Source organism: Lethenteron reissneri, chromosome 52, assembly GCF_015708825.2.
Source record: "Lethenteron reissneri isolate LAM-NWPU_2019-01 chromosome 52, ASM1570882v1, whole genome shotgun sequence".
NCBI classification, from domain to species: Eukaryota; Metazoa; Chordata; class Hyperoartia; order Petromyzontiformes; family Petromyzontidae; genus Lethenteron; species Lethenteron reissneri.
In genome coordinates this window covers 11273638-11297078 of record NC_083830.1, presented here as the reverse complement: position 1 = coordinate 11297078, position 23441 = coordinate 11273638, and the positions used below count along the sequence as shown (strand labels likewise).

Below are 23441 nucleotides of genomic sequence, written 5' to 3'. Positions count from 1 at the left end.
GGGAATTCCAACAAGACCTACATCTCTGCTTTATTGACCTGGCCAAGGCCTATGATACCATGACCTGCTGCTCATGATCATTAAGGACCATCATGATGGTGAGCGGGACCAGGTAAAACTACGTGGCCGGGAGTCGGAGACATTCTCTGTTCACCTTGGGGTGCGACAGGGATGTCCTCTGGCTCCCACATTATTAAACATCTATTTCGACCACGTAGTTCGTGAAGCCTTCAATAGCTGTACCGGAGGAATTTCCATCTGGTACAGATACAATGGGACACTGATCGATGCCCGGGTGCAGTCAAGGGATGGCTCCCTATTGCTCAACCATTTTGTGTATGCCGATGATCTGGTAATTGCTGCTCAATCTGAGGAGTTGGAGGGGCTGCTGCTGAACCTGGAGCTTGTCACTAAGAGGTGGGGACTTACCATCAGCCCCACCAACACTAAGCACCTGCCTGGTTATTTTGTACCATCGGACACTCCACCACCACAACTCCCAATTGGTGATAGGGCAGTTGTGGAGAGAGTGGAGAGATTCCCATTCTTGGGCAGTGTGCTCATGATCAGCTCCGGTTTGACAGCAGAGGTCTCACTCCGAATCAGTCGAGCGGCATTATATTTTCATCGGTTGCGTAACGCTGTGTGGAAGCTACCTGGTCTGTCGCTCCGCAAGAAGCTTCAGGTCTTCTCGGCCACAGTCATTCCCTCCCTTCTCTACGCTTGCGAAACGTGGACACCCCTAACAGAACATCTTTGCCAGTAAGAAACATTTAGGCTGGCCTGCCTATGATCCATCCTGGGTTTAACCAGGCTGGATTGTGTGAGGAGCTCAAATATCCTTGAAAGATCTGGACAAAGTCCCATTGGTGAGCTCCTCCGGCAGGCAAGGCTGTGTTGGCTGGGTCACGTAGCCCGCATGCCCAGCCACCGCATGCTTAAACAGCTTTTGTTTGGCTGGATCCAAGGGGCTATACGGGTGTGGCACGGGCTAGAGAAGAGATGGAGTGATGTGGTACACGAGGATGTGGAGCTGAGTGGACTTGCCAATGACTGGTACCAGCGGTATCAAGATCGGCCTCTGTGGAGGAGGCTCGAGAAGGACGCTACTTGGCAGTTGGAGGCAGTCGACCTTCAACAACAACGGAGGGCGGAGGAGTGACGCTCACAAAAAGGAGCGGAGCACCGACCGGCTAAAACACAGCAAGTTGGCACAGTAGGGGGCACAGGTGGTGCATCGCCCATAATATCAGTCATCTCAATGTCCATCCTACAATGTCCCATTACAAGGGAGAAGCACAAAAACATAGACAACAATTTAGTTTTTTGCCCGTATTAAAACGGCTGTGAGCCGTATGGTTCTGAAAACTCAATTCCCCTGTACAAGAATACGGGGTAAACCGTATGTGTTGACAGTGTGTGTATGTGGGTGCGTGTGCTCACTCCTGGTGAATCTCGGGGGGTTGTCGTTGATGTCCCCCAAGGAGACGCTGACGGTGGTCGTGCCGGTGAGGCCCCCGCGCTGCCCGGCCATGTCCTTGGCCTCCACCACGAGCTTGTAGGAGTCGCGGACCTCGCGGTCCATGTTGGGCAGCGCCGTGCGGATCACGCCTGGGGGCGGGGGGCGGGGGTGGAGTTGGGTGCGGGTGGGGGGGTAAAGGTCACGATCAAATATGCAATGGATCCATAGTGTTGACTCTTTAAATGGAGGGAGGGTGGGGGTTGGTGTGGGTGAGGGAAGCAAATGAGGAGGGGAGTTGGCAGTCGCGGCGACGGGACGCGGGAGGGTGAGGGTGTGTGGAGTACGTGTGGTGTGTATGTGTGGAGTACGTGTGGGGTGTGTGTGTGGAGTACGTGTGGGGTGTGTGTAGTACGTGTGGTGTGTGTGTGTGGAGTACGTGTGGTGTGTGTGTAGTACATGTGGTGTGTGTGTGGAGTACGTGTGGTGTGTGTGTGTGTGTGGAGTACGTGTGGTGTGTGTGTGTGGAGTACGTGTGGTGTGTGTGTGTGGAGTACGTGTGGGGTGTGTGTGTGGAGTACGTGTGGGGTGTGTGTAGTACGTGTGGTGTGTGTGTGTGTGGAGTACGTGTGGTGTGTGTGGAGTACGTGTGGTGTGTGTGTGTAGTACGTGTGGTGTGTGTGTGTGGAGTACGTGTGGTGTGTGTGTGTGGAGTATGTGTGGTGTGTGTGTGTGGAGTACGTGTGGTGTGTGTGTGTGGAGTACGTGTGGTGTGTGTGTGGAGTACGTGTGGTGTGTGTGTGTGGAGTACGTGTGGTGTGTGTGTGGAGTACGTGTGGTGTGTGTGTGTGGAGTACGTGTGGGGTGTGTGTGTGGAGTACGTGTGGTGTGTGTGTGTGTGGAGTACGTGTGGTGTGTGTGTGTGTGTGGAGTACGTGTGGTGTGTGTGTGTGGAGTACGTGTGGTGTGTGTGTGTGGAGTACGTGTGGTGTGTGTGTGTGGAGTACGTGTGGTGTTGATGTAGGTGGATTACGTGTGGTGGTGTGGTGTGGAGTACGGTGGGTGTTGTGTTGTGGAGTACGTGTGGTGTGTGTGTGTGTGGAGTACGTGTGGTGTGTGTGGTGGGAGTACGTGTGGTGTGTGTGTGTGGAAGTACGTGTGGTGTATGTGGTGGAGTACGTGTGGTTGTGTGTGTGTGGAGTATGTGTGTGTGTGTGTGTAGTACGTGGGTTGGTGTGTGGAGTACGTGGTGTTGTGTGTGGAGTACGTGTGGTGTGGTGTGTGTGGATTACGTGGTTCAGTAAGTTTGGTGTGTGTGGGGAGTACGTGTGGGTTTGTGTGTGTGGCGTAACGTGTGGTGTGTTTGTGTGATGGAGTACGTGTGTTGTGTTGTGTAGTATTGTGGTGTGTGGGTGTAATGGAGTACGTGTGGTGTGTGTGTGTGTGGAGTACATGTGTGTGTGTGGAGTACGTGTTGTGTGTGTTGGTGAGTACGTGGTTGTGTGTGTGTGGAGGTACGTGTGTTTGTGTGTGGAGTACGTGTGGTGTGTGTGTGTGGAGTACGTGTGGTGTGTGTGTGTGTGGAGTACGTGTGGTGTGTGTGTGTGTGTGGGAGTACGTGTGGTGTGTGTGGAGTACGTGTGGTGTGTGTGTGTGTGGAGTACGTGTGTGTGTATGTTTGTGGAGTACGTGTGGTGTGGTGTGTGTGGAGTACGTGTGGTGTGTGTGGAGTACGTGTGGTGTGTGTGTGTGGAGTACGTGTGGTGTGTGTGTGTGTGGAGTACGTGTTGGGTGTGTGTGTGTGGAGTACGTGTTGGGTGTGTGTGAGTGTGTAGTACGTGTGGGTGTGTGTGGAGTACGTGTGGTGTGTGTGTGTGGAGTACGTGTGGTGTGTGTGTGTGTGGAGTACGTGTTGGGTGTGTGTGTGTGGAGTACGTGTGTGTGTGTGGAGTACGTGTGGTGTGTGTGTGTGTGTGGAGTACGTGTTGGGTGTGTGTGTGTGTGGAGTACGTGTTGGGTGTGTGTGTGTGGAGTACGTGTGTGTGTGTGGAGTACGTGTGGTGTGTGTGTGTGTGTGGAGTACGTGTGGTGTGGTGTGTGTGGAGTACATTGTGGTGTGGTGTGGTGGAGTATGTGTGGTGTTGTGTGTGTGTGGGTAGTACATGTGGTGTGTGTGTGGTGGAGTAGGTGTGGTGGTGTGTGTGTGTGTGGAGTATCGTGTGGTGGGTGAGTGTGTGAACTGTGGAGTACGTGTGGATGTGTGTGTGTGGAGTACGTGTTGGTGTGTGTGTGTAGTACGGGTGGTGTGTTGTGTGGAGTACGTGTTGGGGTGTGTGTGGTGTGTGTGGTGGAGTTACGGTGTGGTGGTGTGTGTGTAGTACGTGTGTTGTGTGTGTGTGGAGTCACGTGTGGGTTGTGGGTGTGTGTGGGTGGAGTACGTGGTGGTGTGTGTGTGTAGTACGTGTGGTGTGTGTGTGGGAGTAACGTGTGGGGTGTGTGTGGTGTGTGTGTGGAGTACGTGTGGTGTGTTGGGTAGTACGTGTGGTGTGGTGGTGTGTAGTACGTGTGGTGTGTGTGGTGTGTGCGTCCGTGTGGTGTGTGTTGTGTGGAGTACGTGTGTGTGTGTGTGAGTACGTGTGGTGTGTGTGTGTGTAGTACGTGTGGGTGTGTGTGTGTGGAGTACGTGTGGTGTGTGTGTGTGGAGTACGTGTGGTGTGTGTGTGTGGAGTACGTGTGGTGTGTGTGTGTGTGGAGTACGTGTGGTGTGTGTGTGGAGTACGTGGTGTGTGTGTGTGTGTGTGGAGTACGTGTGGTGTGTGTGTGTGTGGAGTACGTGTGGTGTGTGTGTGTGGAGTACGTGTGGTGTGTGTGTGGAGTACGTGTGGTGTGTGTGTGTGTGGAGTACGTGTGGTGTGTGTGTGGTGTGGAGTACGTGTGGTGTGTGTGTGTGTGGAGTACGTGTGGTGTGTGTGTGTGTGGAGTACGTGTGGTGTGTGTGTGTGTGGAGTACGTGGTGTGTGTTGTGTGTGTGTGGAGTACGTGTGGTGTGTGTGTGTGTGTGGAGTACGTGTGGTGTGTGTGTGTGTGGAGTACGTGTGGTGTGTGTGTGTGTGGAGTACGTGTGGTGTGTGTGTGTGTGGAGTACGTGTGGTGTGTGTGTGTGGAGTACGTGTGGTGTGTGTGTGTGTGTGGAGTACGTGTGGTGTGTGTGTGTGTGTGTGTGGAGTACGTGTGGTGTGGTGTGTGTGGAGTACGTGTGGTGTGTGTGTGTGTGGAGTACATGTGGTGTATGTGTGGAGTACGTTGTGTGTGTGGAGTACGTGTGTGTGTGTGTGTGTAGTACGTGTGGTGTGTATGTGGTGTGGAGTACTTGTGTGTGTGTGGAGTACGTGTGGTGTGTGTGGAGTACGTGTGGGTGTGTGTGTGTGGATTACGTGTGTGTGTGTGTAGTACGTGTGGTGTGTGTTTGTGGAGTACGTGTGGTGTGTGTGTGGATTACGTTGGTGTGTTGTTGGGAGTACGTTGGTGTGTGTGTGTGAGTACGTGTTGTGTGTGTAGTCGTGTGGTGTGGTAGTGGGAGTACTGTGTGTGATTGTGGAGTACGTGTGGTGTGTGTGTGTGGGAGTACGTGTGTGTGAATGTGTGAGTACGTGTGTGTGTGTGTGTGTGGAGTACGTGTGGTGTGTGTGTGGAGTACGTGTAGTGTGTGTGTGTGGAGTACGTGTGGTGTGTGTGTGTGGAGTACGTGTAGTGTGTGTGTGGAGTACGTGTGGTGTGTGTGTGTGGAGTACGTGTAGTGTGTGTGTGGAGTACGTGTGGTGTTGTGTGTGTGTAGTACGTGTGGTGTGTGTGTGTGGAGTACGTGTAGTGTGTGTGTGGAGTACGTGTGGTGTGTGTGTGTGGAGTACATGTAGTGTGTGTGTGGAGTACGTGTAGTGTGTGTGTGGAGTAGTGTGGTGTGTGTGTGTGTGGAGTACGTGTAGTGTGTGTGTGGAGTACGTGTGGTGTGTGTGTGTGGGAGTACGTGTTGTGTGTGTGTGGCGTACGTGTGGTTGTGTGTGTGTGTAGTACGTGTGGTGTGTGTGTGGAGTACGTGTGGTGTGTGTGTGTGTGGAGTAAGTGTGGTGTGTGTGTGGAGTACGTGTGGTGATGTGTGGTGTGTGGAGTACGATGTGGTGTGTGTGTGTGGAGTACGTGTGGTGTGTGTGTGTGTGGAGTACGTGTGGTGTGTGTGTGGAGTACGTGTTGTGTGATGTGTGTGGAGTATGTGTGGGGTGTGTGTGTGGAGTACGTGTGGTGTGTGTGTGGAGTACGTGTGGTGTGTGTGTGTGGAGTACGTGTGGTGTGTGTGGAGTACGTGTGGTGTGTGTGTGTGGAGTACGTGTGGTGTGTGTGTGTGTGTGTGGAGTACGTGTGGTGTGTGTGGAGTACGTGTGGTGTGTGTGTGGAGTACGTGTGGTGTGTGTGTGGAGTACGTGTGGTGTGTGTGTGTGGAGTACGTGTGATGTGTGTGTGTGGAGTACGTGTGGTGTGTGTGTGGAGTACGTGTGGTGTGTGTGTGGAGTACGTGGTGTGTGTGTGTGGAGTACGTGTGGTGTGTGTGTGTGGAGTACGTGTGGTGTGTGTGTGTGTGTGGAGTACGTGTGGTGTGTGTGGAGTACGTGTGGTGTGTGTGTGTGGAGTACGTGTGGTGTGTGTGTGTGTGGAGTACGTGTGGGGTGTGTGTGTGGAGTACGTGTGGTGTGTGTGTGTGGAGTACGTGGGGGTGTGTGTGTGTGGAGTACGTGTGGTGTGTGTGTGTGTAGTACGTGTGGTGTGTGTGTGTGGAGTACGTGTGGTGTGTGTGTGTGTGGAGTACGTGTGGTGTGTGTGTGTGGAGTACGTGTGGGGTGTGTGTGTGGAGTACGTGTGGTGTGTGTGTGTGGAGTACGCGTGGTGTGTGTGTGTGGGGTACGTGTGGTGTGTGTGTGTGGGGTGTGTGTGGTGTGTGTGTGTGTGGAGTACGTGTGGTGTGTGTGTGTGGAGTACGTGTGGTGTGTGTGTGTGGAGTACGTGTGGTGTGTGTGTGTGGAGTATGTGTGGTGTGTGTGTGTGGAGTACGTGTGGTGTGTGTGTGTGGAGTACGTGGTGTGTGTGGAGTACGTGTGGTGTGTGTGTGGAGTACGTGTGGTGTGTGTGTGTGGAGTACGTGTGGTGTGTGTGTGTGGAGTACGTGTGGTGTGTGTGTGTGGAGTACGTGTCGTGTGTGTGTGGAGTACGTGTCGGTGTGTGTGTGGAGTACGTGTGGTGTGTGTGTGGAGTACGTGTGTGTGTTGTGTGGAGTACGTGTGGTGTGTGTGTGTGGAGTACGTGTGTGTGTGTGTGTGGAGTACGTGTGTGTGTGTGTGAGTAGTGTGGTGTGTGGAGTACGTGTGGTGTGTGTGTGTGGAGTACGTGTGGTGTGTGTGTGTGGAGTACGTGTGGTGTGTGTGTGTGTAGTACGTGTGGTGTGTGTGTGTGGAGTACGTGTGGTGTGTGTGTGTGGAGTACGTGTGGTGTGTGTGTGTGGAGTACGTGTGGTGTGTGTGTGGAGTACGTGTGGTGTGTGTGTGTGGAGTACGTGTGGTGTGTGTGTGGAGTACGTGTGGTGTGTGTGTGTGGAGTACGTGTGGTGTGTGTGTGGAGTACGTGTGGTGTGTGTGTGTGGAGTACGTGTGGTGTGTGTGTGTGTAGAGGTGATACGCGCTGGGATTAAGGATCGTATGCACAGTGCGTGATGATTGGCTGTGTAGGTGGTGACGCGCGCTGACGGTGGAGGATCAGGGGTCAGCGCGGGGTCGTGGGTTACGGGGTACCGATTGGCTGTGGGCGGTGACGCGCTGAGAGGGAGTGATCAGGTGGCAGCGCAGTGTGATTGGTGGAGTAATGTTAACACGCGCTGGGGAAAGCGGATCGTAGAGAGAGTGCGTCGTGATTGGGTCATTAAGGAACGACGCTCACGTCGACGCCGCATCAGCTCCGTCTCTCGTGAGCAGGGGCTATAAAAGGGGATGCACACAGGCGTAAGGGCAGTGTGTAACCAGCGAAGAATGAAGACGGGGATGAAGACCTAGAGCCCTGCGGTACCTAGCCCCGCTGTCCTAAGGGGACCGGGACTCTGTGTAACCCAGAGGCGAGTGTAGTGGGTGTAGCCATAGGTCTACACGAGCCGAATGTACTATGTGTAGCCAGGGCATAGGGCTTACACGAGTCGAGTGTATTGTGTAGCCAGAGGCATAGGGCTTACACGAGTCGAGTGTATTGTGTAGCCAGAGGCATAGGGCTTACACGAGTCGAGTATATGGTGTGTAGCCAGAGGCATAGGGTCTACACGAGTCAAGCGTATCGGGTGTAGCCAGAGGCCTAGAGCTTACACGAGATTAGTGGAGTGTGTCGGAGGAAGAAGAAAGACCACACGTTGTATTGTGATACCTAAAGGATTTAATAAAAGTGTGTTACCCGTCAAGAAGTTCCTGCCGTCAATTCCCATACTTCAACTGGCGTCAGAAGTGAAACGGTCCTCCAAGCATGGATACAAGGAGGAACCGTCGGACCCACGGGATTGACCACGAGGACAACCTCGACGACGCGGGCCAGCGGGCATCAGGGGGTGAGGAAGAGGAGCTGCCCACGGGGCAGGATCCACCGACGGCGCCGGACGAGCGACGGGGGACTGACACCGTGCTTCGCGAGGCACACTCCCGTCTGGCGGAGCTGCTGCTCGCCGCCGCGTCCATCTTGGCGGAGATCAGCTCGTCGGGAGGAGCGGGGACGGCGGCCGACGTGCTACAGGGTCGCCCTGCAGATTCCCGCCAAAACGATTTGGCGATTCCCGCCATTTCATCCGCTCCAACTTTTGGCGGGAACGGCCATCACCACCTGGCAGCGGTTCTCCATGCGCGGCCGCTGACGTCACCAACGCGCGCGGCGGACCGCCATCACACACCCGCCACTGGGGCCGCCATCTTACACACCGACGGGGGGGCAGAGAGGAAGCACGAGGAGGAGGACGACTTTATCTTTCAGCAGCGCCTTCCCACGTTGTCAGCATTCAAGGCGGAAGGCGGGGATTGGAGCCAATTTCAGCGCAGATTTTTGGCGCATCAAGAGATGTCCGCCTGGTCCGACGCTACGGCACTGCGGGCACTGCCTGCCATGCTGGACGACAACGCGCTCGCGGCCTTCACGTCCGCACGCAGGTCGGACCGCTCCACGCTCAAGGATGCGCTGGCTCTCATGGCAAAAGTCTACGGTCCTCCCTCGGCGTGCCGCCATCATTTCTACGAAAGACGGAAGGCGGACACGGAGACCGTGCTCGCCTACCGCACGGCGTTGCTCGCTCTCGCTGACGCCGCGTTCCCTCGTATGGACGAGGAGGGCCAAGATGCGATGGTTTTGGAGCAGCTGCTCAAGTTGGCGCAGGACCTGGGGGTCCCCATCAACACGGCCGACGACACCGATATTTCTTCATTACGGGTCGCCACGAGCATGCAAGCGCACGAGGTCCTTCAACGAAAGCAGGGGGTCGTCTGCAACGCTGCCGTGGCCTCAACTCCGGGTCCGGTTGACACCGTGCCCCAAGTCGTCAGCCCACGAGAGGACGCGTTCATCGCGGGACGAGCGGGGGACTGGAGGTCGGGGGGTCGTTCGCCTCTGCGAGCGGCCCGCAAGCTGGAGCAACCGAGATCTCCGACTACTGTCATCACCTGCTATAACTGCGGCCTTCGTGGCCACGTGGCCTCCGGTTGCCGCGCCCCACGTCAGCGCGCCATGGGACCTCGGCTGGACGACGACCAAGGCCCCAAGTCATCACTGCAAACCACGGCAAGTCGCGGCACCTCACATGCTTGGCCCGCATACTCGACACGTATGGGTCGTCGCGTTGCGACGAGGGAGAGCCGAGTAGAGTTCGGGGATTCGGTTCGGAGAGGGGGGTTCGGCCGGGACCGGGGAGACATTAAATGGTCGGAATTGGGGCACAGAATAGTGGCTGCCTCAGCGGGTTCATCCGTCGTTACCGGATCGATTGATGGGGTCGAGGTCAGGGTGTTAGTGGACACGGGGGCATCGGCGACTATTATTTCGGATCTCATTTATAATATTCTCCCGGTACAATGTCGTCCGCTTCTTCCGGTGGATGTGCCATTTTACGCCGCTAACGGGGGATCGTTGGGCATTATCGGTCAGATTAGGGCGTCCATTTGCATTGGTGATATCAAATTGTCGGGACCCGTTTTCGTTTCATCTTCCCTGGCGGTTCCTTGCCTATTGGGCACTGATTTTTTGGCGAAAATGCCCATCAAAATTCTCATCGATCAGCGTTGCATTGAACTACCATCGGGTCGCCGTATTTCATTTTTGACGAGCCCTAATGTAATTCGGACGGCGTGCGCTACCATTCAGGCGTTAGCAACACAGACCGTGCACGTGCCCCCGGGTTCACAAATGTTGATTCCCCTCCGGTTACGGAAGCCATGGGGGAAGGAGGCCTCGGAACAGGCCATGCTTTTGGGTCCTTCTAATAGGGCTGTTGGAGGTCTCGATTTATCGGTGGCTCACACTTTGGTTGGGGCAGACAGGGATCCGTTTGTCATGGTTTTAAACGCTGGGGCGCGGCCGGCCGTCATTCAGCAGGGCACCGTGCTGGCTCACGCGGCACGGGTCCCTGCGGAAGAGAGGCTGGTTGCGCAGGCTGATCCGAGCCCCACGAATAGCGTACCATCAAAGGAGGACCTAGATTGGATAGATATGCTGTGCGCGGACTCGGACGATTTGTCAGCGGTACAGTTGGGTGCGTTGCGCGGGTTGCTGATTGAATTTTCGGATGTCTTCAGTAAACATAAGTATGATATCGGATGCACGGACCTGCTACGCCACCACATTGAAACGGGCGATGCGGCACCGGTCAGGCAAAATCCCTTCCGACTGAGTCCTGCTGAGAAGGAACATGTTCAGTCGGCGGTTAACGATATGCTGGAAGCCGACATTATTTCGCCTTCTTCCAGTCCTTGGGGAGCACCTATTGTGCTCGTTAAAAAGCAGGACGGCTCCCTGCGATTTTGCGTCGATTTCCGCCGCCTGAATAAGATCTCGGTGGCCGACGCGTATCCGCTCCCCAGGATGGACGAGTCTCTCGACGCATTGTCCGGTGCGCGATACTTTTCGACTCTTGATTTATTGTCCGGATTTTGGCAGTTGCCACTCGACGAGGAGTCTAAGCCTAAGACTGCATTCCGGACTCCAGGGGGCCTGTTTCAGTTTAACCGGTTACCCATGGGACTTCACTCCTCTCCTGCGACGTTTCAGCGTCTTATGGAATTGGTTTTGTCGGGCTTGCAGTGGGAGACGTGCCTCATTTACCTTGACGATGTCATTGTTTTCGGTAAAACGTTCGAAGAACACCTCCAGCGATTGAGAGGGGTGTTCTTGCGAATGCGATCGGCTAAATTAAAGTTTAAACCGGCCAAATGCCATCTTTTTCGTAAATCCGTGAGGTACTTGGGTCACATTGTCGACTCTTCGGGGATTTCTACCGATCCTGCGAAGACGGACTGTGTCAGTTCGTGGCCGACGCCCACGTCAGTGTCAGACGTGCGCAGTTTCATCGGTTTTGCTTCGTATTATCGCCGATTCGTTGAGCACTTCGCCACCATTGCAAAGCCCTTGCACGCTTTAACGGCAAAAGGAGTGAAGTTCCGGTGGGGACCGGAGGAGGAGGCTGCATTCTGCTCCCTCCGGGATGCCTTGGTAAGGGCCCCACCCTTGCGCTATCCGGACTTTGAGAGTCCCTTCTTGCTAGACACGGATGCTAGCAACACGGGCATTGGGGGAGTGCTGTCCCAAGTCGTTGGAGGGGTCGAACGGGTGGTCGCCTATGGTAGCAGGGTGTTGTCGCCGGCAGAGCAGCGCTACTGCGTCACCCGTCGTGAACTACTTGCCATTGTTTTTTTTGTACAACAATTCAGGCCATATCTGTATGGTCGTCATTTCACGGTCCGGACGGACCATGCGGCGCTCCAGTATTCATTACGGGTTGCCCAGCCCTCGGGCCAATTGTCGCGGTGGTTGGAAGTCCTCCAGGACTATCAGTTCACGACTACGTACCGTAAAGGGTTGCGACACACGAATGCCGATGCCCTGTCGCGGTTGTTGCCTTGTCACAAATGTGCGTGCTTATCGGGATCGGCGCGCTGTAAACCTCCGGTTACGGAAGGTAGGGAGGCGTTGGTTGCGACCGCGAGCACACCAATTGGGGATGGTCCCGCTACCCCAGGGGGTCAGGACTCGCTGCTCTCACTGTCGTTGATTGAGTGGGGCCGTCTCCAAATGGCGGACAGCTCCCTGCTGGCATTGCGCCAGAAGACGGAGGGTTCCGAAGGTAGCCACGACCGAACTGGCTCCTACGAGCTTAAGCAGGGCCTGTTGATGAGATGGGACAGTTTGTCCCGGCGGCATGCGATTGTGGTGCCTTCTGCTGTGAGGGGGAAGGTTGTCTTGGCCGCACACGAACGCCTCTTGCATTTGGGAGTTAACAAAACGCTTGCCCTGCTTCAGCGTGACTATTATTGGCCGGGAATGGGGGGTGACGTGGTGAATATTCTGAAGGGTTGTGTTGAGTGCGCCAGACGGAAACCACCGCCCGTGGCAGCTAATCCACCGCTGCAATCTATTCAGGTCTCGCGCATTAACGAGCTCGTTGCACTCGATATTCTGGGGCCCTTTCCGGTCACGCCTAGGGGTAATAAGTACCTGTTGGTGGGGGTCGAATATTTTACCCGGTGGCCTATGGCGTGGCCACTCGCCAACCAGTCGGCGGCGGCTGTGACGGACGCCTTTGTCCAGGGCTACGTCCTGGACAAGGGGGCTCCCGAACGCTTGCTGACTGACCAAGGGAAAAATTTTTCGAGTAAATTACTGCAGGAGGTGTGCGACCTGTTGGGTACCAAAAAGGTGCGTACCTCCCCGTACCACCCGCAGACGGACGGGATGGTGGAGAGGCTTAACAGGACATTGACCTCCATGCTGTGCCAGCAGGTGTGTGAGTCGCATGTTGATTGGGACCTGCAGGTCCCTGGGGTCCTTGCCGCGTATAGAATGGCCCCCCATTCAGCTACGGGGTTTTCCCCGTTTTTTCTAATGTACGGTCGGGAAGCCGACCCGCCCATGGAAACGCAGCTGGGTCTGCCCGCACCACGAACTAATTCTAAATTGGCAGAGCATATTAAATTTAATATTCATAAACTGACAGAGGCAAGGGAGGCCGCACGGCTTAATTCGCGGGCTCGCCAAATTGCGAACGAGCGGTTGCGGGCACGGAAGGTGTCCGTGCACAATTGGGAACCAGGTGACAAGGCCTGGCTGCATTGCCCTCAGGCACCTTTGGCCACGTCGCCTAAATTGTTGAAGCCGTGGCGGGGACCCGTGGAGGTCGTGCGGGTTGCACGCCCCCAGTGCGTTCAGATCAAATGGGGGAAACGCCGTTGGTACGTCCACCCCTCCCGACTGAAACCGTTCTCGCCTCCGTATGGCCTCCCCTTGTGTCGTGAGGGCCGAGCGTGTGACGTGACCGACGACCCTGAGGGGGAATTGTCCTTGCCTGCTCCTCACATGTCTCCGCCTGATCCGCTCCCAGGTGTCTCGGAACTGACTGCTGCCGACCACTGGCGGCCGGATCTTCACGGCGGGGCCGGTCCTTCCAGGCCCGACCCGTGCCGTCTAGAGCTGCCGGAGACACCGGACGGTCGCCAACGTCCCGTTCCGTACGACGGACCGGCCAGACGGACTCGCGCTAGGTCGCGCTACTTTGTGTAACCTACCACGTGCGGAGTCGAGGCAGCCGGAGCGCCTCGGCACTGCGTGGGTCACAGTGACACTTGGCGCGTTCGTTTTACGGTGTTCGCTTTTATTGTGTTGTTCGTCGGGCTGTATATTGCTTCATATTTAAGGTTGTGTTATGTTGTTGTTGTTGTGTTACGGGGCACACTGGGATGTGGAGTTCTTTATTACTGCGTTGCGTTATGTTGTGTTGTAGGTTAACAGCCGGGCCGGCTGCAAGCTATGTGGGAGGGGGTGATGTAGAGGTGATACGCGCTGGGATTAAGGATCGTATGCACAGTGCGTGATGATTGGCTGTGTAGGTGGTGACGCGCGCTGACGGTGGAGGATCAGGGGTCAGCGCGGGGTCGTGGGTTACGGGGTACCGATTGGCTGTGGGCGGTGACGCGCTGAGAGGGAGTGATCAGGTGGCAGCGCAGTGTGATTGGTGGAGTAATGTTAACACGCGCTGGGGAAAGCGGATCGTAGAGAGAGTGCGTCGTGATTGGGTCATTAAGGAACGACGCTCACGTCGACGCCGCATCAGCTCCGTCTCTCGTGAGCAGGGGCTATAAAAGGGGATGCACACAGGCGTAAGGGCAGTGTGTAACCAGCGAAGAATGAAGACGGGGATGAAGACCTAGAGCCCTGCGGTACCTAGCCCCGCTGTCCTAAGGGGACCGGGACTCTGTGTAACCCAGAGGCGAGTGTAGTGGGTGTAGCCATAGGTCTACACGAGCCGAATGTACTATGTGTAGCCAGGGCATAGGGCTTACACGAGTCGAGTGTATTGTGTAGCCAGAGGCATAGGGCTTACACGAGTCGAGTGTATTGTGTAGCCAGAGGCATAGGGCTTACACGAGTCGAGTATATGGTGTGTAGCCAGAGGCATAGGGTCTACACGAGTCAAGCGTATCGGGTGTAGCCAGAGGCCTAGAGCTTACACGAGATTAGTGGAGTGTGTCGGAGGAAGAAGAAAGACCACACGTTGTATTGTGATACCTAAAGGATTTAATAAAAGTGTGTTACCCGTCAAGAAGTTCCTGCCGTCAATTCCCATACTTCATGTGTGGAGTACGTGTGGTGTGTGTGTGGAGTACGTGTGGTGTGTGTGTGTGGAGTACGTGTGGTGTGTGTGTGTGGAGTACGTGTGGTGTGTGTGTGTGGAGTACGTGTGGTGTGTGTGTGTGGAGTACGTGTGGTGTGTGTGTGGAGTACGTGTGGTGTGTGTGTGGAGTACGTGTGGTGTGTGTGTGTGGAGTACGTGTGGTGTGTGTGTGTGGAGTACGTGTGGTGTGTGTGTGGAGTACGTGTGGTGTGTGTGGAGTACGTGTGGTGTGTGTGTGTGGAGTACGCGTGGTGTGTGTGTGTGGAGTACGTGTGGTGTGTGTGTGTGGAGTACGTGTGTGTGTGTTGAGTACATGTGGTGTGTGTGTGTGGAGTACGTGTGGGGTGTGTGTGGAGTACGTGTGGTGTGTGTGTGTGGAGTACGTGTGTGTGTGTGGAGTACATGTGGTGTGTGTGTGTGGAGTACGTGTGTGTGTGTGGAGTACGTGTGGTGTGTGTGTGTGGAGTACGTGTGTATGTGTGGAGTACGTGTGGTGTGTGTGTGGAGTACGTGTGGTGTGTGTGTGTGTGGAGTATGTGTGGGGTGTGTGTGTGGAGTATGTGTGGGGTGTGTGTGTGGAGTACGTGTGGTGTGTGTGTGTGTGGAGTATGTGTGGTGTGTGTGTGTGGAGTACGTGTGTGTGTGTGTGGAGTACATGTGGTGTGTGTGTGTGGAGTACGTGTGTGTGTGTGGAGTACGTGTTGGTGTGTGTGTGTGGAGTCCGTGTGTGTGTGTGGAGTACATGTGGTGTGTGTGTGTGGAGTACGTGTGTGTGTGTGGAGTACGTTGTGGTGTGTGTGTGTGGAGTACGTGTGGTGTGTGTGTGGAGTACGTGTGGTGTGTGTGGAGTATGTGTGGGGTGTGTGTGTGGAGTACGTGTGGGGTGTGGTGGAGTACGTGTGGGGTGTGTGTGTGTGGAGTCGTTGGTGTGGGTGTGTGGAGTACGTGTGGTGTGTGTGTGGAGTACGTGTTGTTGTGTGTGTGTGGAGTACGTGTGTGGTGTGTGAGTGTGTGGAGTATGTGGGTGTGTGTGTGTGTGTGGAGTACGTGTGTGTGTGTGGAGTACGTGTGGTGTGTGTGTGTGGAGTACGTGTGGTGTGTGTGTGTGTGGAGTACGGTGGTGTGTGTGTGTGTGTGGAGTACGTGTGGTGTGTGGTGTGTGGAGTACGTGTGGTGTGTGTGGAGTACGTGTGGTGTGTGTGTGTGGAGTACGTGTGGTGGTGTGTGTGTGGAGTACGTGTGGTGTGTATGTGTGAAGTACGTGTGGTTGTGTGTGGAGTACGTGGGGTGTGTGTGTGTGGAGTACGTGGGGTGTGTGTGGAGTACGTGTGGTGTGTGTGTGGAGTACGTGTGGTGTGTGTGTGGAGTACGGTGGTGTGTGTGGTGGAGTACGTGTGGTGTGTGTGGAGTACGTGTGGTGTGTGTGTGGAGTAGTGGTGTGTATGTGTGGAGTACGTGTGGTGTGTGTGGAGTACGTGTGTGGTGTGGTGTGTGGAGTACGTGTGGTGTGTGTGTGTGGAGTACGTGTGGTGTGTGTGTGGGAGTACGTGGTGTGTGTGGTGGAGTACGTGTGGTGGTGTGGTGTGTGGAGTACGTGTGGTGTGTGTGTGGAGTACGTGTGGTGTGTGTGTGTGGAGTACGTGTGGTGTGTGTGTGGAGTACGTGTGGTCTGTGTGTGTGGAGTACGGTGTGGTGTGTGTGTGTGGAGTACGTGTGGTGTGTGTGTGGAGTAGTGGTGTGTGTGTGTGGAGTGTGGTGTGTGTGTGGAGTACGTGTGGTGTGTGTGTGGGAGAACGTGTGATGTGTGTGTGGAGTACGTGTGGGTGTGTGTGGAGTACGTGTGGTGTGGGTGTGGAGTACGTGGGTGGTGTGTGGAGTAGGTGTGTGTGTGTGGAGTACGTGTGGTGTGTGGAGTACGTGTGGTGTGTATGTGTGGAGTACGTGTGGTGTGTGTGTGGCTGTACGTGTGGTGTGTGTGTGTGGAGTACGTGTGGTTGTGTGTGTGTGGAGTATGTGTGGTGTGTGTGGTGTACGTGTGGTGTGTGTGTGGAGTACGTGTGGTGTGTGTGGGTGTGGAGTACGTGTGGTGTGTGTGTGGAGTACGTGTGGTGTGTATGTGTGGAGTACGTGTGGTGTGTATGTGTGGAGTACGTGTGGTGTGTGTGGAGTACGTGTGGTGTGTGTGTGGAGTACGTGTGGTGTGTGTGTGTGTGGAGTACGTGTGGTGTGTGTGTGTGGAGTACGTGTGGTGTGTATGTGTGTGTGTGGAGTACGTGTTGGGTGTGTGTGTGTGGAGTACGTGCTGGGTGTGTGTGTGTGGAGTACGTGTGGTGTGTGTGTGTGGAGTACCTGTGGTGTGTGTGTGTGTGGAGTACGTGTTGGGTGTGTGTGTGTGTGGAGTACGTGTGGTGTGTGTGTGTGGAGTACGTGTGGTGTGTGTACGTGTGGAGTACGTGTGTGTGTGTGTGTGTAGTACGTGTGGTGTGTGTGTGTGTAGTACGTGTGGTGTGTGTGTGTGGAGTACGTGTAGTGTGTGTGGAGTACATGTGGTGTGTGTGTGTGTGTAGTACGTGTGGTGTGTATGTGTGGAGTACGTGTGGTGTGTATGTGTGGAGTACGTGTGGTGTGTGTGTGTGGAGTACGTGTTGTGTGTGTGTGTGGAGTACGTGTGTTGTGTGTGTGTGTAGTACGTGTGTTGTGTGTGTGTGTGGAGTACGTGTGGTGTGTGTGTGGAGTACGTGTTGTGTGTGTGTGGAGTACGTGTGTTGTGTGTGTGTGTAGTATGTGTGGTGTGTGTGTGGAGTACATGTGGTGTGTGTGTGGAGTACGTGTGGTGTGTGTGTGGAGTACGTGTGGTGTGTGTGTGGAGTACGTGTGTTGTGTGTGTGTGGAGTACGTGTTGTGTGTGTGTGTAGTACGTGTGGTGTGTGTGTGTGGAGTACGTGTGGTGTGTGTGTGGAGTACGTGTGGTGTGTGTGTGGAGTACATGTGGTGTGTGTGTGTGGAGTACGTGAGGTGTTTATGGTTTACAGGAAACACCCACGCGCATTACTCGCAGTCTCATCTGCTCTCCCCCATCTCTCTCCTCTCTCTCTCTCTGCTACCTCTCCCCCCTGTCTCCCTTCTCAATCTCTCCCTCTGTCCCCCCAGCCTCCCCTCCCTCCCTGCAACCTCCCCCCCCCCTCAAACCGCACGTCCCCCCAGGGCCACGTTACTCAGCGCCATCCCCCTTCCGGTAACTCATTACGGACTGAGGGGCACCATTGAACACGGGGGAGCACAGGGGGTGAGTGCAGGGTGGGCGGCTCGCAGGTTGCTGGGGTAGGAGTTGGTCGGAGTGACGTGAGGAGTGAATTTACGATTTTCGCGATTTTCGCCATTGAGCTCTATAGACCACGTAACGAGTTTAGCGCAATCTGTGTCGTGAAACCCTCCACCTACCCGACTCTCAACCAACCCACCCACACGCCCGCCCACTCACTCGCCGGCTCGCTCACTCTGGGGTCGTTGGACGCAGGAGGGAGAGAGAGAGTGCAGGAGATAGAGGGAGAGAAGGAGAGAGAGAGGATGAGTCAGGGAGCCGGAGTAGGAGAGAAAGGTGGAGTAGGAGATAGAATAGGAGATAGGGAGATAGAACGATGGACTCGTGCCGTGAACCCGGCTGGATGGTCATGTGACCCCCCCCCCAAGGAGGCCAATGGCTCAGAGGGAGGGGGGGTCAGCGAGCTCCCCACATTTATAAATTGAGGGGGACTCCTCTCTCTGCCCCCCCAGAGTGGCAACGCACCCCACCGCCTGGGTCCCCTCCTCCCCGGTTCACACAGTAATAATGTATTATGATTCATTATAAGTGTATTATTGTTTATTATGAGTGTATTATTATTCAACATACGTGTATTATGATTCATTATAAGTGTATTATTGTTTATTATACGTGTATTATTAGTTATTATAATATTATTATAACAAGCGACTGGGCAGCAGACGCCTCCTGCGTCTCCAATTCCGCCCACCGGCGTAAAATCTCCGAGGGTTATTTTACAGCCATTAAGCCAGCTGGCCTCCTCTGGCTGGTGGTGGTGGGTGAATTTGTGTCAGTGTGGTGATGGTTATGGTAGTTGTGGTTGTATCGATGTAGTGATGGTTGTGGTGCCGTGTTGGTTGTAGCGGTGGTGATGATGGTTTAATTGGTGTGTTGATCGGTGGTGGTCAATCAATCCATAGAGACCCACCACAGTGCAGGGGGCATGGAGCAGTGGCAGGGGTGGAGACAGAGACCCCTGGTGTTGGTTGTGGTGCTGGTGGTGGCTGTGGTGGTGCTGGTGGTGATGCTGCTGGTGGTGGTCGTGGTGGTGGTGGCACCTGTTTTGGCATCGATGGAGAAGTGTGGCTGTCCCTCGCGCATGCTGTACACGAGCTTCGCGCTGTTCCCGTACGCGGGGTCGTCCGCGTCGCTCGCCGACACGCGGATCACGGAGGTGCCTGCGGGGGGGGGGGGGGGCAGGGCCGGATCAAGGCGTGGGGGCTTCAGGGGCTGCAGCCCAGGGGCCTCCGCCAGCTCGAGGGGGCCTCCAGAGACGAAGTGAAAAGCGAGTTCACTTGTGAATGCTGAATTTTATTTGTTGTTAGCCTTGTAAAAAATATATATTTTTCTTTAACTTTGTTTTCCTCACAGTCCCTTTAGCCTAGGGTCTTCACAATCTTCATCCGGCCGTGGGTGCACGCAGCCAAATACATTCACACGCTCACTGACAGCGCACCAGGTACGTATTAAGGCTAAGTAGACCTAGTGGAGGCCCAGGGCCGGTTCAGATGTTCGCTATCACTGATGTCGGCCGTGGCCGGGAAGCGATGTTGGTGTCGCCGGGTTGCGCTAACTGCTCCACCTCCGCTCCCCGCACACGTGCTCACTCTCCAGAGTGCAGGCCGCTTCACCAGCAGTGGAGTGCGTCAGACATTGCAGAGCTGCGCCTTTAACCGATAACTCTCTCTGTGTGATCTCTTCCAACCCTCTCCCATCTCTCCCCCACCTCTCTCATCTCTTTCATCTCCCTCTCAGCCCTCACCTCTCTCCCACCTCTCTCATCTCTCCCATCTCTCCTCCATCTCTCCCCGATCTCTACCATCTCTCTCCCGTCTTCCCCATCTTTCCTCCATCTCTCTGCCATCTCTCACCCCATCTCTCTCAAATGTATCTGCCACCTCTCTTTTATCTGTCCCCCACCTCTCCCATCTATTACGCTTCACCCACCTCTCCCCCATCTCTCCCGATCTCTCCTCCACCTGTCACTTACATTTCACATCTCTAGCATCGCCCCACCTCTCCCTTATCTTTCACCCATCTCTCGCCATCTCTCTCCCACCACTCCCCTACATCTCCCGCATCTCTCGTATCTCTCTCCTATTTCTCTACCACATCTCTTCCCGACCTCCTCCCGATCTCTTCGTCTCCATCCCATCTCTCTCTCCTATCTCTCTCTCCCATCTCTCTCCCCCATCTCTCTCATCTCTCTCCCATCTCTCCCATATCTCTCCCTTCTCTCTCCCATCTCTCACCCACCTCTCTCTCCCTATCCCCCCCCGCCCACCCTCCCCACCACCGCCCACACCTCTCCCGCGCTAACAACTGCGCCCCACGTACCCACGTCGGCCATCTCGGGCACCACGGCCCTGTAGGGCGCGTCGGGGAAGCGCGGCTCGTTGTCGTTGATGTCCTGGACCTTGATGATGAACTCGGAGCGGGGCTCGAGCGGCGCGCCCGTCAGGCGGTCGAGCGCCTGCGCCACGAGGGTGTACTGCGCCTTGTGCTCGCGGTCCACGCGGCCCGACACGCGGATGTCGCCCGTGTACTCGTCGATGAGGAAGGTGCTGCCCGCGCCCTCGCCGCTCAGCACGTACCTCACCGAGCCGTCCTGGTGGTCCAGGTCCGAGTAGAGCTGGGAGGAGGGGACCACCGGGGAGCGGGAGGGGCGGGAGGGGAGGGAGGTGGCAGGAGGGGAGGGAGGGAGCGGGAGGGGAGGGAGCAGGAGGGGAGGGAGGGAGCAGGAGGGGGCAGGAGGGGAGGGAGGTGGCAGGAGGGGAGGAGGGGAGGGAGGGGACGGGGAGCGGGAGAGGGCAGGAGGGGAGGAAGGGGGCAGGAGGGGGCAGGAGGGGAGGAAGGGGGCAGGAGGGGAGGAGGGGAGGGAGCAGGAGGGGGCAGGAGGGGAGGGAGGTGGCAGGAGGGGAGGGAGGGAGGGAGCAGGAGGGGGCAGGAGGGGAGGGAGGGGGCAGGAGGGGAGGGAGGGAGGGAGCAGGAGGGGGCAGGAGGGGAGGAAGGGGGCAGGAGGGGAGGGAGCAGGAGGGGGCAGGAGGGGAGGGAGGGGGCAGGAGGGGAGGGAGGGAGGGAGCAGGAGGGGGCAGGAGGGGAGGGAGGTGGCAGGAGGGGAGGGAGGGAGGGAGCAGGAGGGGGCAGGAGGGGAGGGAGCAGTAGGGGGCAGGAGGGGGCGGGAGGGGGAAGGAGGGGAGGGAGGGAGCGGGGAGGGAACAGGGAGGTGGGGGGGGGGATGAGAGCTCAAGGGTGGTGGTGATGATAGTGATGATCATAGTGATGATGATGGTGACAGTGATGATGGTGATGATGATGATGGTGATAGTGATGCTGGTGGTGGTGATGATGGTGGTGGTGATGATAATGGCGATGATGGCAATGATGGTAAACTATAAGTAGCAGTAGCATTGGCAGCACCATCATCAGGAGCATCATCCACAGTAGAATTCCCTTGAGCTGCAGCAGCAGCAGCAGCAACTCCGGTAAGTTCGAAAGATCGTCTCGTCGGGTTGGAGATCGAAAACGTGGTACACAGAGTCAAGTTTCTGCATAATGAGCAGTCATGGTCACTCCGCTGCTGGATGAAACCCCCCCGCCCCCAGCCCCCCAGCCCTTGCCTCCCCGCCCCTTCCACGCAATGGCTTTCGTTGCGGCCACGGCGGAGAGGCGTTTGACAATGACCACGCTTCACCGCCCTGAGCACTGTGCACGGTGGGGCAGTGAGTGGGGTGCGGACATCCACGACAGATAACATCTCTATCAGCGGCGAGAGCGACAACTCCCTCGCCTGGTGCGCAGGAGGTCGTGGGTTCGACCCCGAGCCTGACGCCTGCTGCTGCTGCTGCTGTGTATGTGGAGTTTGCGGTGTCTCTCCTCTCGGTCGCGTGGATTTATCTCTGGGTCCTCCGGGTTTCCCCTCCACATTGAGAATCAACGTCACCCGTTCAGAGAGTGTCTGCTTGACATAAATGTCCACATCCTGATAAGCCGCTCCGCGTAGCTATCATTTGTGATCGCCAGTTCGCTTCTGAAAAAAAAAACAGCTCCGTAGCTCAGTGGGGCCTTGCCCCTGGTAAGATAGAAACACAAAATAATAGTTACAAAATAAGTAGTGTCGTGGGCGAGCCGTGAGCGGGTTACCCGCAGGGTTTCACAGTTGGCGGCGTGCTAACCACTGCGCCACCGCTCCTCGGTTCTTCACCCGCTAATCTACCTCGCAATTGATTGGCGGTGATGATTGACAGCCTTGAGTGGTGGGCGTGCGTCAGAGAATGCTTTAATTATGTCGTCTGCCCCTCCCCCCTAATTCCACCCCCTCAGCCCCCCACCACCGTGGCTGCAATCGTTGTTCATTAATTATAATCGACCCCCACCCCCTCTCCAGAGTCTCTTGGTTAACATCGGGTTTTGTGGGGAATCGTTTTGGGCTGCCTGGAGCGCGTTCAAGCAATCATCGTCAGCAGCAGCAGCAGCAACAGCGTCATCATCATCAGCTGTACCAGCACCAGCTTCATCATCAGCAGCGTCATCATCATCAGCAGCGTCATCATCATCAGCAGCGTCATCATCATCATCAGCGTCATCATCATCAGCAGCTGTACCAGCACCAGTTTCATCATCAGCAGCGTCATCATCATCAGCAGCGTCATCATCATCAACAGCGTCATCATAATCAGCAGCGTCATCATCATCAGCAGTGTCATCATCATCAGCAGCGTCATCATCATCAGCAGCTGTACCAGCACCAGCTTCATCATCAGCAGCGTCATCATCATCAGCAGCGTAAACATCATCAGCAGCGTCATCATCATCAGCAGCTGTACCAGCACCAGCTTCATAATCAGCAGCGTCATCATCATCGCCGTCATCATCATCAGCAGCGTCATCATCATCAGCAGCGTCATCATCATCAGCAGCTGTACCAGCACCAGCTTCATCATCAGCAGCATCATCATCAGCAGCTGTACCAACACCAGCTTCATCATCAGCAGCGTCATCATCATCAGCAGCGTCATCATCATCAGCAGCGTCATCATCATCAGCAGCTGTACCAGCACCAGCTTCATCATCAGCAGCGTCATCATCATCAGCAGCGTCATCATCATCAGCAGCTGTACCAGCACCAGCTTCATCAGCAGCATCAGCTTCATCAACAGCAGCATCATCATCAGCAGCATCATCATCAGCATCATCATCAGTAGCATCATCAGTGACTTCATCAACAGCAGCATCAGCTTTATCAGTATCAGCAGCATCATCAGTAGCATCATCAGTGGCCTCATCAACTACAGCATCAGCTTTATCAGTATCAGCAGCATCATCAGCATCATCAGCATCATCATCAGCAGCTTCGTCAGCATACTATTTCGATGGAGGGGGCGGTGGCAGCGAGTGTGCTAACCGCTGCCCCACCGCTCCACCACCACCTACCCACCCCCCAATATGCTCGTCAATACCGCGGCCTGTGAACCGAATTCACACACACACAACACACGCAATAGGCGATCGTTTTCCAGTAGCGACATGTGCCATGGAGAAGGGCCATTGCATGAACCGTCGCAGTGTTGTTGACACGGAGCGTGTTGTTGTTGTGTTAATTGCGATTGGCGCACCACTGCCCCGGCTGGCAGGTCAGTGACGATGAGCGTCACGTGGTGGGCGATGCTGGCTCCAACCAACCCTGCCAGGCGGGAGGGAATCCAAACGCTAACCCAGCCGGGCACGCGGGGGGATGG

At 55.7% G+C, this 23441-nt stretch overlaps 1 protein-coding gene across 1 annotated transcript in view; it reads right to left on the bottom strand.

The window, feature by feature from the left end:
* LOC133355978 (cadherin-7-like) overlaps window positions 1–20206 on the bottom strand; it is a 32271-nt gene extending 12065 nt beyond the window's left edge. Inside the window, 3 exon segments of the mRNA XM_061573446.1 lie at window positions 1444–1611; window positions 18762–18881; window positions 20041–20206. Coding sequence (XP_061429430.1) covers window positions 1444–1611; window positions 18762–18881; window positions 20041–20053 — 301 coding nt within the window. The 5' untranslated portion in view covers window positions 20054–20206.
* Window positions 20207–23441: the final 3235 nt, after the last annotated feature.